This window comes from Balaenoptera ricei, chromosome 13 (assembly GCF_028023285.1).
Source record: "Balaenoptera ricei isolate mBalRic1 chromosome 13, mBalRic1.hap2, whole genome shotgun sequence".
Taxonomy (NCBI): domain Eukaryota; kingdom Metazoa; phylum Chordata; class Mammalia; order Artiodactyla; family Balaenopteridae; genus Balaenoptera; species Balaenoptera ricei.
In genome coordinates, this window is record NC_082651.1 from 64,444,597 (window position 1) to 64,463,415 (window position 18,819).

General features: G+C 44.4%; 1 protein-coding gene across 2 annotated transcripts in view; it reads right to left on the bottom strand.

Annotated features, from left to right (window-relative positions):
- Positions 1–509: 509 nt before the first annotated feature.
- The window catches only part of PRKCE (protein kinase C epsilon), a 604,085-nt gene continuing 585,775 nt past the window's right edge, over positions 510–18,819 (bottom strand). For both annotated transcript variants that reach the window (XM_059943431.1, XM_059943429.1), the window contains exon 16: positions 510–683. In XM_059943431.1, coding sequence (XP_059799414.1) covers positions 531–683 — 153 coding nt within the window. In that variant the 3' untranslated portion in view covers positions 510–530. The remainder of the gene's footprint in view (positions 684–18,819) is intronic.

Here is an 18,819-nt window from a genome sequence, read left to right on the forward strand (position 1 = left end):
AATGTGAACATATTTAACAATACTGAACTGTACGCTTAAAAATGGTCAAGGTGGTAAATTTATGCTTTTCTTTAACCATAATACAAAAATAAATGTAAAGAAAAAATAATATACATAAGAAGAATTTTTTTGGTATAAGTCTGTGTCACCACCAAAATACAAAATAAACATGTGTTTTTCCCTTGCATCCTGTAAGAGGGGTGGAGATATTTTTCAGGAGCTTTTGGAAGGCACTGGAAAGCAGAATAAGGATAGGCGAAAAAAGCAGCGGAGAACTGAGGAACCAGGCACATTTTCTCATTTTCCTAGGGTTGCTGAGCACTGTGACACAGACTTTGAAACCAAATATCAGGCCTGACAGTTAAGAAATTCAAACAAAAATTGCAAATCCCTCTAGGGAACCATTTCTTGGTGCCGGTGGGTTTCAGGAATGGGTTGATTTTGTATAGGGCTTCTCCAGCCAGCCAATCCTAATGGACACATTTACTTGTCTTAATGCAGAATTCAAATTTGTGAGACACAGTTCTCTATTAATTAGCAATAAGCTTACTCACCTCCCTTGGGACTGGAGTGGGAGAAGAAACAGGTGCTTTGATGGCTTTCAGGTGCCGAAGGCCATGCACTGCCAGAGCAAGGAGAAACCTCTGAGTCCTCAGCTGTGCTTGCCAGTCACAAAGCAACACCTCCAAACCAAAGAGAACATTTTAGCAAGGTTGAGCTTATGAAATTAACTTCTTAGGTGTTAAAAGAAAAAAAAAAAGTGGAAAGGTAAAGTGTCAGTCAAGAACACATCAACCCTATTAACATAGATCCTTCTCATGGCCAGCCTGCCCACGTTTCTAATCGGGACTTTTGCCCTCTAAGCGAAAGGTCCCGAGCTAAAGTAAACAACCACGCAGATTTTGTGGAAATCCCAGTGAGTAACTTTGAAGAATCTGGGATTTTGGCAGTGAGAATTTCACTAAAAGCCTATATAATTCTCAGAAGGATTGGAGCCAGCAGAGCTGAGGGGCCCAATGACCTCTTAAGATTTCTTCTAGGATTCAGTTCAACAACCTTTGCAGGAAGGAGCTGAGAGTGTAAACCAGATGCAGGCTTGTGGCTAGAGTGTCCCATCTTACTTTTTAAAGCCCATGGAGAACTAAAGGAGAAAAGCTTTAAAAGATGATGGCAGGGAGAGATGGATCCCAGGATTTAGTGTCTCTAGAGACCTTGATGTTTTGGCCACAGAGGGCAGCAGAGGGCACTGCTAGGCAAAGCACCCAAGCTGCTTAAAATGGGAGCAAACTGCCCATCTCCCAGCAAATCTTCCCACCTTCTCCCAACTATAGACCGAACTGCTTGGTGACAAATGCTGTGGCAGCAGGGAAACACCCATCTTGTTTTAACAAGGAACAAGACTGGGTCTCTAGCTTCCTCTCCTCTATAGAGCACACGCCTAGGAGGATGGGATAGACACAAGGAGTTAAGTCACAAACTTGATAGATAGCAGGCACCTGGGATGCAGTGTGCAGATGGAAGAAATAAGACCTCAGTAATCCGTTAAAGTAACAGTATGGTCCAGGATGTGGTTGGAAATTATGTTGGAATGGTGGGATCTCCCAGGAGAAGAGATATTGGAAGGCTGGGCTATTTCTTTAGTATTTTACAACTTTCAGTGCATTATCATATATCAGGGCTGAAACTCAGGCAAGGCAAGAGAGGCTCTCAGAGTCATGCAAGACCCCGCACTAGTCCTGGTGCTACCAGGTATGTTGTGCTACCAGGTATGTTATCTCAAGGATTACCCATCTGGCCCTCATCTGGCCATTTAGTTGTTTGGGGGTTGGGAGAGCCTGCAGGCTTGGGAGCAGAGATGGGAGGAAGGGCAATCACAGAGGCCAGGGCTCTTTCTCTGTTGAAATAACACTTGAAATAACAAGTAACACTTGCATGTTACTCCCTCCAAACGAAACCAACTCTTAAGTTGTGACTTTACAAAAATCTATCCTCACACTTCCCGTCACTGAACTCCAGCCCCAGAAAACCATACCCTACCCCTCCCGTGTCTGGCTTCAGGCCAAAGCTATGGGATAGTTCACACAGACATATGCCGTATCTAACATTAAATGTTGTGACTTTTGACACCCCCAATCCAGAATCTGTCATCTTTCAAAAAGAGTTCTGTGATTTTTATGGAGGAAAGGGTCAAGCTTTTTTTCCTACTTGAACTCGTAAGCGCTTATTGATAAGAAGGATCCAGTTTTAAAGAACCACAGATTCCCCAACACCTCAAGTCTGGATAATCAATGACTTAGAGACTAACGGCTTCCATTTCCAGGTCTAGGGATGAGGTTTTGCCCATGAAAGGTCCTGTCTGTCTATCATGCTGTCCTTAAACTAGTAGCAAAGGAGTCATTGGTCCATGGCTACCATGTATCCTGCTTCAGGGCATCAATCTGGTGGAAGAGGAAGAGCCAGTGGTTCCCTTCCCTCCAGGAGGGGACAGTCTATTTGTGCACACCCTGCATTTCCAGATAATGAGACACACATTTACTCACTTTTCAAGGCTTCTGAAATCAATAAGGATCTTTTAATGTAGTAATGATTATTGTTTTCTCCCCAAAACGATTTTTAAATTGATATATACAACTTATATATTCTTAAATTTTTTTTAATACAAGAATTGAGAGAAAAATCATAGAGTCTAAACAATAAGTGCTGTAAGAATTTGGTGATGGAGGGTGGGAGGGTAGAGAGACTGAGTGAAAAGGTAGAAAAATCTAGAGCCCCAGCCATGGAAGCAGCTAGGGCCCAGAGAAGCCCCACCTAGACTGGCCCATCTGCCAGGCTGGTGGGTGCCATCGCCAGGGTGGTAAAATCACACACATGTGGGAGGAACGGCCGATAGAAAGGACATACCAGCCCCACCTCAGAAAAAGGCACAAGCAGAAATGAAGGTGCTACTGTCACTAAAAATGATGATATTGGTCACCAAACAGCACTACCCTGGAGCCTGCATAACTAAGAATGACACAGAATGGGGGTCAGAGGCACCCTCCCCACTCCTGTAGTGTGGCTTTGGCCTATCACTGGGTGTTAAAATGGGACTTTTTCTAGCTCAGTTTCAACTGAGGTCCCAAGACAAGAGGAACCAACTCCCCTTCCTTCCAAAATACAGAACCGGAGAAAGAGCTTTCTGAAGATGGTTTTGCATGCTTTAGCCAATGCTTACCTCAAGGGAGCGCCTGGATTGATATGGATGAGGGCTAGACGTTGGGTCTTGAGGGTAGAGTTGTCAACGTCATGGAATTCCCCCTTCCCGTACCACGGAGGAAAGCAGGACCCTCCTGACCACTCTCTCCAGGTCTAGTGACTGGGGCTTCCTGGAGACCATGTACTGAGGTTGATACCTGTCCCCTAGAGCTTGAGGGACACAGGGGATTGCCTATGGGTGAGAGGCCGGCTGAAGTGGCTTGTTGCGGCCAGGGAGAGGGCTGGGTTCAGAAGTTCCTCCCTCTCACCTACATCACAGCGATGGTGCATGTTGCAGGTTGGATTCCCTGGAAGCCAGCGTGAGGGGGAGGTGAGCATAGAGGGAGGTTTACTAGGGAGTGGTCTTGGAATCAGCACCTGTGGGAGGAAAGGGAAGGAAGCAGAACTGGGCAGAGGGAGAAGTGGAGCCTCAACAAAGACCTCATCCAGTCCCTGCCCCCAGGAACCTCTGAAGCTGGAATGGCCCTTCACAGTTGCCCCACAGTGAGTTGGAGGGGCCAGGACTTTATACCTCTGCACTGATCAGCCATTGGTGCTGGCCGCCCTTGGGGAAGAGGTATGACCTTGGGCAACAGCACCTGGGGGAGTATGCCCTTCATTTCTGAAGGGGGATCTGGGCAGCCATCACTAGGTCTATTACCTTGCCCAGTATTTACAGATTGGATGTGGAATCCACAGGCTTAACCATCTAGAATTTTAAGGAGGATACTGTCTAGATGCACTTCTTCAAGGAGATCTCAGCAGAAGAAAGTGGAAGTGCCACTGGAGGAAGAAACTCTGGGAAGATCACAAGTGGCCAGCTGCAGGAGCCATGAGGGCTGCAATTGGAGGGGACCATCGGGGAATATCCAGCAAACACACAAAGATGACAAAAGGAGAACAGCTGCCACAGGGAACTACACCCATGTTAGTTAAAAAAAAAAAAAAAAAAAAGACCTTTCCTACTCTTTACTTTTCCTCCCTCCTATACTAGAGAGACAAAGGTAAGGTAGTAGGGGGATGGGAGTAAATGTGCCAGGTGAGGAATATCTTAGTATCCTCAGTACCTAGCAGGGCACCTGGCATAAAATGGGCACTCAGTAAATGCTGACCAAATGAATACATGAATGTATGAACGGACAAACGAATGAATCTATTAAGTCAAGATTCTACGTTGCAAGCAACAGACACCATCTATCCTCCGTCCACACAGGCTTCCAGGCTGAAGGAGGTCTGAGTTGAGGAGGACAGAGCTTTAACTTAGGATGAAGCTTGGAGTTTTTATTATTACACTGGACTTAGACTATTATTTAGTACGAGCAAAGGAATTTCCATTTTTACTGCTTAAGAGTGACTGGAAAAGTCTTCGGACCTAAAGGAGGTTTTACTCAAAATAGGAACTAAATAGTCCATCAGAAGTTTAATGGAAGAAAATAATAATGTCACCTTGTAATTGTACCATACAAATCCCACTTGTTCAACGTAACTGTTTTAGGGGTCTTTGGGTCCCTTCAAGGCTGTGCATGTGGATGACATCAAAAGCCACAGTAATGTTGGAGACTCACTGGAAGAGAGTCAAGAGGTGGCCCAGAAAAAGAAAGTGGGCCCAGGAGGCAGTGGCAAAAGTACTGACCCAATTTTGAAGGAGGACTTAACTATGGAAATCACAGGAAGTGCTGTAGAAGGCTAGGAAGAAAATGGCAGCGACAGAGAGAACTTGTGGAAAATGCTCCAGGGACTCCCAGAAATAAGTGATAGGGACATCTTAAAGCAAGAGTCAGCCAAACGGGGCAAACAGAGGCCAGAGTTAGCCAAATGCACCATACATTTTCTTAATTCATTCATGGTAATGGACATTCTTCTTTCTTCTTAGCCCCTTGGCATCTAAACCTTAGCATCTTTCTATGTTTGGGGAGTTCCTCATTTACCTTGTGAAGCAAAGCCTGCCTTTCACTATAGAAAGTAAAAATGCCAGATGCCCTAGGCCTCCCTAGAACTCAGGATATGGACATGAGACCCAGGTTCTTTGAATCAGACACATCCGCCCAGACTTTGAATCTAGTGGTTGAGGGAAGCAGGCACCTTGCAAAGTGGGTGCCACCTTGGTGACAGCATCTTGATGCTAGCAGTGCTGGCATCAGCATCCAGAGTCATGAGTTCGTGCAAACTACAGTCATCTGCAGTGGCAACTATGGTTCCAGTTTGAGGCTTTGTTTCTGGTTGCTGAACCTCTGAGGCTGGCTCTCCAACCCTCCCAGAGATTTTGTGAGGTACCCAGAACTTTTTAATGAACCATTTCTCCTCAGATTAACTAGAGAACATTTCTGTTACTTGCAGCTAAAAATCTTGGCTGATGTACTCATTCATTCATTCACTTATTCATTCATATGCAGTATTTACTTGATCAGCATCTCTTGACTGCTCACTGTATGCCAGGCACCCTGCTAGGCACTGGTAATACCAAGAGCAAAGAGACATATTCCATTCCTCAAGGAACCGACAGTCTGGTATGAGTTCCTTGAACAACTTTTCCTTTTAACAACTAGTTCCTTTTCTATCTCTGGGCCTCAGTTTCCTTTTCTTTAAAGTGAGAGGAGGGCTTCCCTGGTAGCTCAGTGGTTAAGAATCCACCTGCTAATGCAGGGGACAAAGGTTCGAGCCCTGGTCTGGGAAGATCCCACATGCTGCAGAGCAACTAAGCCTGTGCGCCACAGCTACTGAGCCTGTGCTCTAGAGCCCATGAGCCACAACTATTGAGCCCGTGTGCCACAACTATTGAAGCCCACACGCCTAGAGCCCGTGCTCCGCACCAAGAGAAGCCACCGCAGTGAGAAGCCCGCGCACCTCAATGAACAGTAGCCCCCGCTCGCCTCAACTAGAGAAAGCCCGTGCGCAGCAACGAAGACCTAATGCAGCCAAAAAAAAAAAGAATAAATAAAATAAGTTAATAAAGTGAGAGGGCTGGATCTTTAGAATTCTTTAAGCTCTGCCATTTGATAGTCTACGCATCACTGAATTACATGGTGGTCTCTGCCCCATTAGCCTAGGCTGGCAGAGATGTGAGGCCATCTCTGGGCTGCTTAGGGTCAGGCCATAGACTGTATCCTCAGGGCTTCCATTTCCTACATGGGAAGATAACCATTCCGAGCATCTTGTCTAGGCAGATGCTCTGCTAAAATGTGAGTTGGCAGGAGTTGGTCTCCAGCATCTTCTTGCCTCACATCCTCTTGATCTCCTTGTCCTCCTGCCATCCTCAGAGCACTCCTGTGGCAGACAACGGAGCACCAGCAATGTCTATGAGGGAGCTTAGACACAGAGAGATCATAGTTATGTCTGGCCCACTCTCCAGGTTTAAATCTCAGAAAAGGAAAATGGGAGGAAAGGGCCTCACAACCTCAGAAATGGCTTTCCTTCCAAGTCATCATCATGTATTCCCAGCAAACCCCCTGCAGATCCAAGAAGTAGTTAGAGATAGCAAGAGACAACCGAGGCTTTGGACCTAAGCTAACTGAGAAGGATAGTTACGTGGCATTTAAGGGATCTGGACGCTGCAGGAGTTTGATTTTGAAATATATTAATACACAAAGAATGAGGGAAATTTTTGCCCCTTTATGATTTCCAGTGGCTGTGCAAAGGCCTTTTCCATCTGCATGATTCTGGGGTCTGGAGTTGGGTCCTTCTGTAGTGTTGGTGTTAGAGGGGAGAACTTCAGGGGCACCTTCTAAAGCACACATTAACATGCCCCCCAAATACACTCGCACGTACACACATATACATGCACGTGTACCTCCCCAGGTGCCAAGCCAAGAAATAAGTTCTCCATACAGACCTCATTTTAAACGTTTCATTTCTCTCTAGTGCATACCTCTGTCTTTGCCCTTTGAAGAAAACCAGGGATGCAATGCTGAGAATGTGCCTGTAAATACTTAAGATTTTAAACTCTGAGGATTTTCTCTTGGTCTCACTCAGAAGATTGTAGTCTCTGGTGCATGAATGCTGGGGTCGCAAGCCTAGCTGTGATCAATGTGCTCAGTGATCTACCCCAATAGAAGGAAGAGGAAGCACAGATGTTTTAAAGCTTTTAGACAATGAGGCTTGGCATGCCCTATCTTAATTGTTATTTTTATATCATAGCAGATTAGCCCTCTTAATTATTCTATCTTAGGCTAAATTAAAGAGGCTCCTGATCAGATAGTAATTTATGATAGAGAGATGCCTTCTGACCTAGAAATATGCTGATGGTAAAGCTCTAAGTAAATGACTCCAAGGCAGACAGCCCAGAGTTCATTGTGTACGAGAGCATTACAAAGAGAAGCTCATCTGCCTGAGGTTTAATAATTAAGGCCAGAATTAGAAATGTACTGGAAAGACCCATAGACAATTCCACACTGACTTTACCTGTTAAGAGTAGAAAGCGTTTTAAAAGTTTTAAAATGTAATAAAATGATAGTGTTCACAAAATGCAAGTTTCCAAATTCCCTCTTCAAATTCCATTGCACTTGAGGCATCATCCTCGTTGGCTGTGTGTATTCTAACCTCTGTTTAATTAATTAATCTCATTCATTCATTCACTCTTCCATGCTTCAGCATTTATTGAGCATCCAGCTCATACTCATCGATGTGGTTGAAACCTAGCTTAGAATGATGAATAAAACACGGCCCTCCCCTCTATAAAGCTCACAGTCTACTGCTGGAGACCAACTTGTAAATAGATGAAATACCACACCTAAGAAGTTAAAACCCTGTTTTTCTGGGAGTTCAGAATGGGGAATGATCCCGTCTGCCTGGTTGCGGGTGAGGGATGTTAAGGAGAGCTTCCAGAGAAGGTGACATTTTGGCTGGATCTTAAAGGGTGATGAGGAATTTGCTAGAAAGAGAAGTGGCAGGAGAGCATTCTGGGCTGAGGGTAGGCACTGAGTCCTCTCTACAGTTCTCAAAGCAAAGGGCAGGGCATACGGAAGCAACACAAAAGACCCCTTGAGGAGGTTTAGTTATTCTTGTCCATCTGAGATTATCAGCTATTACTGGTTTTGCAGAGCACTTAGAACACATGAATTAGTGCCTCATAGGGCCTTTGGAGGAGGACAGTGACACGTGTGCTGGTGAGGAATGGCATGGGACCCTCACCTTTTAGCCATAACATGCCAGTTTTCCCACCATGCGTTTGTTCCCAATAATTAGGTAGCCATCATGGCAGTAATGACATCAACGTACGGTGGTGAGTATTTCTCTGCAAACTCTAGGAGCATCTGTGGAACGGAGTGTGGATGCCTTGACCTGGGTAGCCCTTGGCTCAGGTTACCAGGTAACTTCTTCCAGTGCTTCGGAAGAACAGTTTATCTTTCTTGGTCGGCCCAATTTTTTACAAAACCTTCATGCCCTCTTTATACTGAAATTTTGCACAATAGGCATTAGCATCAGAGCAAAATTCCTGTGGATTCTAGAATCTCCTGAGTATGCCCCTCTAAACAAGGAGCCAATTATTACAGCCCTGACATGGGAGGGAACCCTGGTCTGTATGTGTATCCCTGGAAGTACAGACAGGTGGCTGTGGAGGCCGTAGCATCTTGGGGATGTTAAATAGGGTCAAAGGCAAATTGAACTCTTCCCCACAGTCCAACTCGACTTATTTAGGTGGAAGCAGCATGAGGAGATCCCTGGAGCTGGGAAGAGTGGATTTAGAGGGAATCCCTGGGCCCTGCAAGTTTCCACTAAATTTCTTGCACTGGTCATCCCCATCCCCTACCTGCCTTCTGTGCCTGTTCCTTTTCTTCTTCTTCTCCTTTCCTCTCCTTCCTTTCTCTTTCCTGATGAATATATCTTTTTTCTCCAGAAGATTCTATGGAGTTTAAGAGAAGGTGTCAGGACAAATGGACCCCAAACTGAATCACTTTGCTATACACTTGAAACTAACACAACATTGTAAATTAACTATACCGCAATTAAAAAGAAAACAACCTAAATAGATAACTAATAAGAACCTACCGTACAGCACAGGGAACTCTATTCAATACTCTGTAATGACCTCTATGGGAAAAGAATCTAAAAAAGAGTGGCTATATGTATATGTATGACTGATGCACTTTTCTGTACAGCAGAAACTAACATAATATTGTAAATCAACTATACTCCAATAAAAATTTTTTAAAAAAGAAAAGATACATGCACCCCAATGTTCATTGCAGCACTACTTACAATAGCTAAGACATGGAAGCAACCTAAATGTCCATCCACCAATGACTGGATAAAGAATATGTGGTATATATATACAATGGAATATTACTCAGCCATAAAAAAGAATGAATTAATGCCATCTGCAGCAACATGGATGGACCTGGAGATTATCGTATTAAGTGAAGTAAACCAGACAAAGACAAATACCATATGATATCACTTATATGTGGAATCTAAAAAAAAAGATGCAAATGAACTTATATACAAAAACAGAAATAGACCCACAGACATAGAAAACAAACTTTTGGTTACTAAAGGGGAAGGGGGGGAGGGACAAATTAGTAGTCTGGGATGAACAAATACACACTACTATATGTAAAATAGATAACCGACAAGGACCTACTGTATAGCACAGGGAACTATACACAATATTTTATAATAACCTGTAGGGGAAAAGAATCTAAAAAAAATAGATACATATGTATGTATAACTGAACCACTTTGCTGTACACCTGAAACTAATACAACGTGTAAATCAACTATACTTCAATTAAAAATAATAAATTGTCTTTGCTTTGCATGATAGTGTGAGACTGTAAAAATTGATCATGCAACCTGAAATCAAGCAAAAAAAATCTTAATAATTAATGGAAAAATTATGATCATTCCATCACCTTTAAAATTTTTTGTCAAAACATTCAAAACCCTTTTACTGTCAGTTGTAAATATATAGGGAAATTAAAAAATAGTAAAACTAAAATTAATTTAGCACATTGTCACTTAAAACAGTAGAATCATCCAGAATTAAAGTGTTTTAATTCTTTGTAAAAAAAACAACAACAAAAAAAATAACCTCAATCTTGCACACTAGGACACTACAAATTCTGTACATTTAAAAACTTAGTTTTTCTAATATCGTATAGGAACGCATATATGTGGAACCTAGAAAAATGGTACAGATGAACCGCTTTGCAGGGCAGAAATAGAGACACAGATGTAGAGAACAAACGTATGGACACCAAGGGGGGAAAGTGGCGGGGGGCGGGTGGTGGTGTGATGAATTGGGAGATTGGGATTGACATATACACACTAATATGTATAAAATAGATAACTAATACGAACCTGCTGTATAAAAAATAGATAAAATAAAATTCAAAAATTCAAAAAAACCCACCACTTAGTTTTTATTTGATATCATTGAAAATCAGATTATTTTAAATCAGTTGAGTCAGGAAAGACCCCTCTCCCCTGCTCTTTGCCGTTGTTAAATTAGCCTCCTTCAAGGGAGGGGGGGCCCGTCCTCCCCATCCACTAGCAGAGGGCTGCTTAGGTAAACGCCCTCCCCTCCTCTGCAGCAGATGGGCAGGGACGAGGTAAGCCTCTGGTTACATTTTTAAAATAGTGTTGAGAGAGAGGGAGGGAAGCCAGCAGGGAGGCCCACCTGACAGGAAGGGCAGGTTCTTCTGCCTCCCTGCCTGCCTCCCGCCTCAGCTGAGCCCGTCACCCCGTCACCTCGTCACCCCGGGGAGCCATCAGCCCAGCCGCGCACATTCGAGGGCACTATGCTGTCCCCACACAGCCTTTCCGTGAGAACCTGTCCTTCCCACTGAGTTTCTCTGTTCCTCGGGGACCTCCCCTCACACAGAAAGAAATCCCTTCTCCTAGCTCAGTTCCTGCATCCAGGCCCTGGGCAGCCTCGGCCACTCAGCCAGTCATCAGCCAGGAGCTGGCAATGCCGAGGATGGCTCTGTGGGGAAAATGGACAATGGGTCCAGGGTCTGGGCCGGGGTCACTTGAGCAAGGCGGAGAGGTGGGTGCTGGGCCCCCCCAATGGCCCTTTCTTGGCCTTCTTCTATGCCCCAGAGGGATCCCAGGCCCTGGAAGGGAAGCAATCAGGCCCTCTGGCTTCCCGACAGTGGCAGCTGAGCCCATGGCACTGCCCTCTTCCATCCATCTGACCTGCCTCACCCTCAGCCCCTGGTCAGCTCCTTCCTCGGTGGCTGGCATTGCCCCTCCACTGGGCACAGACGTGGCTGTGTCTTGCTCTTGAATTATTCTCAGGCTTGCACACCTTCTGCCTCCCTTGCCAGACCTCTCACCCAGGCCCTCAATTAATGTTTGCTGGCTGATTATTTGTCTCTTGATGGATTGAATGACAAACCAGTCCCAAGAGGTCTGAGCTTGTCCTCGATCATCTCCGGCCTGAGGGGTTCCCAGGATGTCTGGAGTGCTGACCTTCGTGGAAAGAATGATGGAGAGGTACACTGAATGCTTTAGGACCGGTAAGCCTGAGGACTGGGGCGCACAAGGCCTTGGAATCAGGCTGACCTGGGCGGACTTCCAGCTCTGCAACTCACCTGATAGCCTTGGACAAATTTATTACCTTTTCTGAATATCAGTTTCCTCATCTGTAAAATGGGGATGATGATACCCACTTGGAAGGATGCTTGAGGATTAAGTGAACTTTAATGCATATACAACACTTAGGCACAAAAGTCACCTAACTATCACCCAAAGTATATGTGCAGATGGAGTCTGGCTTCTTGCAGTTGTTTGTTTGTTTTTCTCTTTGTGCACGTGTGTGTGTGTGTGTGTGTGTGTGTGTGTGTGTGTGTGTATGTTTTTAAATGCCCTTTCATTCAAACTCAGCCTGCAGGGCTGGGCAAAGGGTGACATGCTGGAGGAGCACTAAGGTTTTTCGCAATGTGTCACAGGTCCTTTCCCAATCCACTAACAACAGAGGTAATTTCTCAGCAGCAGCAGCAACAACACTACTAACACTCTGACCTTTCCCCAGGGGTTTCTGTTGATCTTACTTCCCCCTGTGAGGAAGCCAGCACCAGATTCTTATCCCTCTTCTCCTTAAGGGGAAAGTGCCTTGGAGGAAAAATGAAGCAACTCAGCAGCAAGACAGCTGCAAGCTAGTCATCAGTCCCAGGTGTCGCTCTCGTTTCCTTGCACAGGGGCTGCCTCAGCAGTGGGGAAGGTCACCAGCAGTGGGGCGAGTGGTGACCAGTAACTTCCCATTAAAAGCGGTCTGATCAGGTCATGGCCTGGGAATGGAGGGAAAGGATCTGGCTGGCATTGGGGTTACTCAGTTGAATTTGGCCCCATGGACCAAATTAACTAACCAGCCCCTGTGCCAGTGAAGTCTCAGAAGCCACAGTGTTCGCGGAGAAAATGAACTCAAGTTACTATTATATAGACCCCACCTAATCAGTTGAATTTAGTTGAGTGTCTAATATACCGAGAGGCCAAGAAGATACCACAGGCTTTGCTTTTGTGGAGCCCTTTGTTCTTTAAAAGTAACTTTTTAAATGATCTAGCACCATCTCCATGTCACGATGACATAAATAGCATAGATACCACTATTGGCATTTTACAGACAGATAGCACGGGAGAGAGACTAAGTGAAGTAGCCAACATCACGCACAGCATGTCGAGGAATCCAGGGCTCCTATCTCTTGGCCCTTTGTTTCTTTTTGTTTGGTTTTCTCTTGTCACTGCTCCAGGCTATTCTTCACACAACAGCCGGAGTCGTCTTTTAGATCTCAAAGGAGACCATTCACTCCCTTGTTTCCAGCCTCCCATGGCTTCCATTAGAAGTAGAATACAACCCAGGAGCCTTACTTCTCTGCTGCTGGGTTGTATTCTCCAAGCTCCTTTCTTGTCCACCTCTCACGCCATGCTGCCTTCCTTCCGCCCATCCCCAGACCTCTGCCCATGCTATCCCTTCTTCCCCTTGGTTCTTCACAGCCTGCCTCCTCGTCGTCAATCACAGGATCTTCCCAGACTTCCAGGCCACTCTGACCCACTGGCCTGGTTTTATTCTCTGGACTTGTGTTTTTTTCTTGTCTCCCACCATCAGAATATTGGCCTGCTGGAGTCAGGGACTTTGTCTTGTTCACGCTGCCCTCCCAGCACCTAGAATGGGGCCTGATATGCAGCAGGTAATAAAGGTTTTTTGAATCAATGGATGCTATACTGCATTTATAAAAGAAAGAGAGAAAAAGTCCTGGAGAGAAAAAGTTCTGGGAGAAAGAGGTTATTAACTATGGGAAAGGATATGCCTTGAATAACGTGAATTACTGCCACGAGAGACTGCAGGAGTCCTGCTGGAACAGCCCATCCCCACCCAGTCTAATGTCCTCTCCCACCCTACAGATCTGCACAACAAACCAAATCCAGCAGTAACTCTAAGCAGACTCTAAATCGGCCTTAACCCCAGGCCTACCTGGTAGAAGTAACATCTCTAAATTTACCACACCCCGCCCCAGTCATCACCTGAACTTACTACTCTAATTGCAATGCGAACCCATAACCACAGTCTCCTCTACCTGATGGACCCATTATAGAACCAGATAACCCCACTCCCATCGCAGTTCTGCCATAAGTAACCCTAACTAACTATGCCTCAGTTCCATGACTGGATGCTGACATGGAGGTGTGAACTAAAATCAGAGACACCGAAAGCTGGGAAAGCCCTCAGGGATCATCTAATTTCTTCCCTCTGTGGACAATATTACAATTAATAAGTGCCATCATTGATTTTCTATTTTTCCCCTCGGTTCCTTGTTCCTTTTTCTGGCCCTCTTTTAGGTTAACCACTTATTACTTGGTATTCAATTTTACTTTCTTTTTTGGCTTTTTAGCTAAACCTCTTTATTTTATTCTTGAAGTATTTGTTCTAGGGATTACAATATGCATCCTTAATTTATTACATATAAGAACTTAAACCAGTATAATTCCCTTTTACTATTCCCCCAGCCTTTGTTCTACTGTTTTCACGTACTTTATTTCTTGACGATGTTACAAGTCCCAAGATACATTCTTGTTTTGCTTTAGACAATTGTCTTTTAAAGAAATTAAGAACTGAAAGATTATTCTGTTAAAGTTACCCACATACTTATAATTTCTGGTGCTCTTCATCCTTTTCTGTAGATCCTGCAGAACTTTACAATTCTCTCCCCACCACCATGGATACTGTGGCCTCTCTACCCTTCCATCCCCCCTTTCACAAAGGCTTCAAAATCTTCAAGTTTCCTTCCAGTTCCCAGAGTGCGGTTGACTGCCAAGGTAAAATTTTAAGCATTTCCAAACTCCCTAAGGATGGGTCCAGATGGAGCCATGAGAGAGGAGTGGGCAAGTAACAAGGGGTTCCCCCTCTTCCTCCTTCCTATACCACCTCCCCCTTCCTTGCTTCTAACCTCGCTCTAAAGGTCATCTGTCTGATCCCAGAATGCAAGATTCAACTACTACATTTATTTATTGCTTTTACGTCTGTTCCTTCCCGGGGGAGGGAGGAAAGCAGAAACCCTTTCGGCAGAGTCTGGATCCCCTTCAGTCACCCACAGGCTCTTAGACAGCCCCGTCTCCGAGCAGGTCCTGTGCCAGGTGAACAGAAAGGCGGAGGTGGTGAGGGCTGCGTGGAAGACAAGGAGCTAATACACTGGTTGGGAGACCACGTGCACCCGTCCTCAGGAGACTAGTAGCCCAATCTTCTCTGTTTTTCCTTCTTCTCCCTCCTCTTCCCCTTTCTTTCCCTGCCAATCAGCAAGGATTGGTAGAAATGTCGGTTGGAATAAATGTAACTGGGTAAGAAAAGAGAATCAAAGAAGTCCTCAGATTCTGGACTCTGCTGAGGATGTTGCCTCCAAGGCCCCTCTCACCTCTAAATATCATTGGGAGAGATAATAAGGAGTTTCTCAAAGCCTTGGGAACATACAGGTGAGGACAAACCAAAGGCTGTGCTGATGAGCAAGGATTTGGAGACGATACGGGTAAATGCTGGAGTGAGTCCTCTGAAGGGTTATGAAGGGATAAGGGATGCTAGGAGCATGTTCTTCTAAGCTTGGAGGCAATGAATGGAAAGATGCACAGCTGGCACCAGGCCAAGCCCCTTCCTGGCTTCCAAGTCCCCCAGCGCTTTGTTCCTCCTTCTCCTCCATATGTGTTCCCAACCCCTACAACAGCTGACTTCTACTCATCCCACAGAACATACTCAATACCACCACTAAGGTTTCCACAGTTACTGTTACCATTTCCTCTCCTCTTCTTATTTTTTTTCTGATCAAGAGTTCTGGAGTCAGTAAGACCTGTGTTCAAATCCCAACTAGACCACTGCCAGTTGGGTGACCTTGGATAATTCACTTTCCTCATTGAATTTGGGTTTACTCATCTGTAAAGATGGACATATTTTCTTCTTTATTTGGAAAATTCTTTATGAATGAATATAATAGGCATAAAATTCATATCCTTAAAATATAAAGAGTTCATCTAAAACAAGAAATACACAAAGACAAAAACAATAAGTGAATGGGGTCATGAACAGATAATTCCAAAAAATGAACTGAGTAGCTAATAAACATTTCAAAACATGTTTAATATCATTAATCATAAAAGTGAAAATTAAAGAAGTGAAGCATATTTTGCTTATGAAAAGCTACTGCAGTTTTAATCTAAAATAATATTTCACGGACAGACATGTGAAGATGGACAATCTCTGCTTGGTTGTTAGGAATGCTTTTTGGGACACAATTTGGCAATATGTACCAGTGGCTTTGACCAGGCTGGTACACTTTGGCCTAGTAATTTCACTTCTAGAAGTCTGTTTGAAGGATATAATCAGAGATGAGGTCAAAGATGAATATTCACAGATGTTCAGATATTCATACCAGAGTTATTAATAGGAAGTTTTTGAAAACAGAAATCTAAATGGCCATGAGTATAAGAATGCTTAAATTTGTATGGTGCATCCTTAAAGTGGAATTGCGCAGCTATTAAAAATAATATTTTCAAAGATAATTAATAATATAATGATTATCATACAATGCTTGCTCATAAGTAAGATATAGCATTGTATAAACTGTGTAATACCAATTTTATGCAGCTATATTTATTTACACTTATGTTGTATGTCATTGGAAAAAAGACTGAGAAACAATCACATCAAAATGTTATAATAGTAATTTGAAAGGTTGTGGATGATGTTATTTTCTTTCTTTATGCGATCTATATTTTTCACAATAAACAACTGTTACTTTTAAAATCAGAAAATAAAAGTGTTATTTAAAATCACAATTACACAGTTTGACTCAATAACTTCTCTTCTTCAAATCTATCCTAAAAATGAATCAGAAATTCAGAGAAAGATGTTGGTACAAAGATGTTATTGAACTATTATTTATAATTTCAAAAGATAGAAAAGCAGATGTCCAGCAGTTGGGGAAAAGTTAAAAAGCTAGCTGTATATCCATATAATGGGGCATCGTGAAGACACTATAGATGCTTTTTTAGAATTTTAATGACATGAAAATATTTGTTATACAGGTCAATAAAAAAATAGAAAATTGTATATACCATGTTATATCACATGTTTAAAATGAATTTTTAAAACTGCAATATACACACATAAATGCTAATCATCTGTTGTTACATGACAGATGATTTTTTTTCTTGTACTTTTTTATCATTTTCATATACCATGTCTATAATGAACACTAATTACTTTATGACCGGAAAAGAAAAAACAAAACAGGAAAAAGAACAATGGAGAAAGGGTGTGAGAGGAAATAAACTCCTGTGTTGGGGAATGCAGCTAATGACAATTATCTCACAAGATCGCTGGGAAGATCAGATGAGGTAACAGATGTGAATGTGACTAGCACAGTGCCTGGCACACAATAGGTGTTGAATCAATACAGATTCATCCCTTCCTCTCCCCTTATCCCCACACCCATCTTTCCCATTCTGCACTCTATGCGCCACTGGCAGCCTGTCCTGCGCTCCTCCACTCGAGTAACATTTGTCTCCCCAGTGGTCTGTTGGCCCAGCTCTTCCTTCCAGGCAAGGAGCTCCAGGCAGAGACAGAGGAACAGAGACAGAGGAACAAGGATGACCAGAGACAGAGGAACCAGAGACAGAGGAACAAGGATGACACCTGCTTCCCTCTGCCCACACAACCCACACATGAGGTCTCTTCTCAGGGATGACATCTAGGGAGGGCAGGTTTGCATGGAGTAAAGGTGTGAGAGGTGAGTTTCCTTGTAAATGGATAGTTCCTTTCTCCTCTTTCTACTCCCCAGTCTAGAACTGGCAGGCAGAACACCCAGGCAAAGAAGGTAGGGGAAAAGGGTATTGGTTGAATTGCACCAAGAAAGGTTGCCATGCCAACCATTCCTCCCTCGCCGATAATGCTGGTCCATCACTGGAGCTAAATGATGGTTCAGTAATGCTCTTTCTGGGCACCTGCAATGCAGATTCCCTTTGGGGGACAAATATATTAAGTCTCTAATCCCCCAATATGCATGTATTTATCAGCTCCCCTTCAGAAGGCACATGTGTGACAGCCTCAACGTATGGCGGCTGAGCAGGGAACTACCGAGGACAGGCATATGTGGGGATGGGGGTCTGGAAACTTTCCATCAGCAAACCTGTAATGAGTCTCCTGCCATGTGCCGGCCACTACTATATCATAGAAGACACAGACTGACAAAGGCAAGGTCTGGTCTTCAAGTGTCTTACTCTAAAAGTGAAGAAGGAAGACAAATTTGTGGAAAATAACAGCAAAAACACATGGTCAGAATAGAACTGCATGACTGACGGGATCTTCAAAGCTCTCAAGGTCGACTGTCTAATTGATTACTAAATGACTGTTATAGGTAGTAAGCATAAGTGATACAGGGCTCAGAGTTGGGTTGAGCCAGGACTGTCTAAGCAGGCTTCACATACGGAAAGATTTGTTAGCACTGGATGGGTGGAGAGGCTGGGGCTTCAAGACAAGTGAGGCACAGAGCTAGGCAGGTACTTGAGCAGAGGGGCGGCGAGCAGACTGTTGGCAGGAGGTCGGTGAAGGGGAGGTGGAAGAAAAAGTGTGCACGAGTGAGTTGGGGTCAATTTTCAGAGGACCCAGGACACCAGGTTTGGGTGTCCGGACTTTGTCCTTGGACAGTGAGAGGTGACTTGGAAAACAGAAGTTTCTGAAGACGATTCTAACACTGGCGGGAGAGGGTAGGAACTGATAGGAGGTGGAGACAAGGCGATGAGCCAGAAGACATTCCAGGCCCAACTGTGAAGACGGGGGAGTGGATGAGGACTGTGGGCGTGGGAGGGAGAAGAGAAGGACAGGGACATTCAAGGGGAGACTGGCAGGCCTTGGGGGCTGAGGGGTGGCTGGGCCAGTCCACTGCACCCTTTGTAAGTGCCGCTGCCCCAGGAGGACTCAGAGTCCCCAGGGGCTGGAGAGGAAGCACACTTCTGACCGGGGTTTCCAGGAGTTGTGTAGCCAGCCACAGACTGGCACCCAGGGCAGGGGTGGAGTCAGGGAGAGGGGCGGCCTCTCCTATTCTCTCGGACAACAATACTCCTCAGCCAGCCATTTTCTGTGGGTGAAATGAGGGCCTTTCTCCTGCC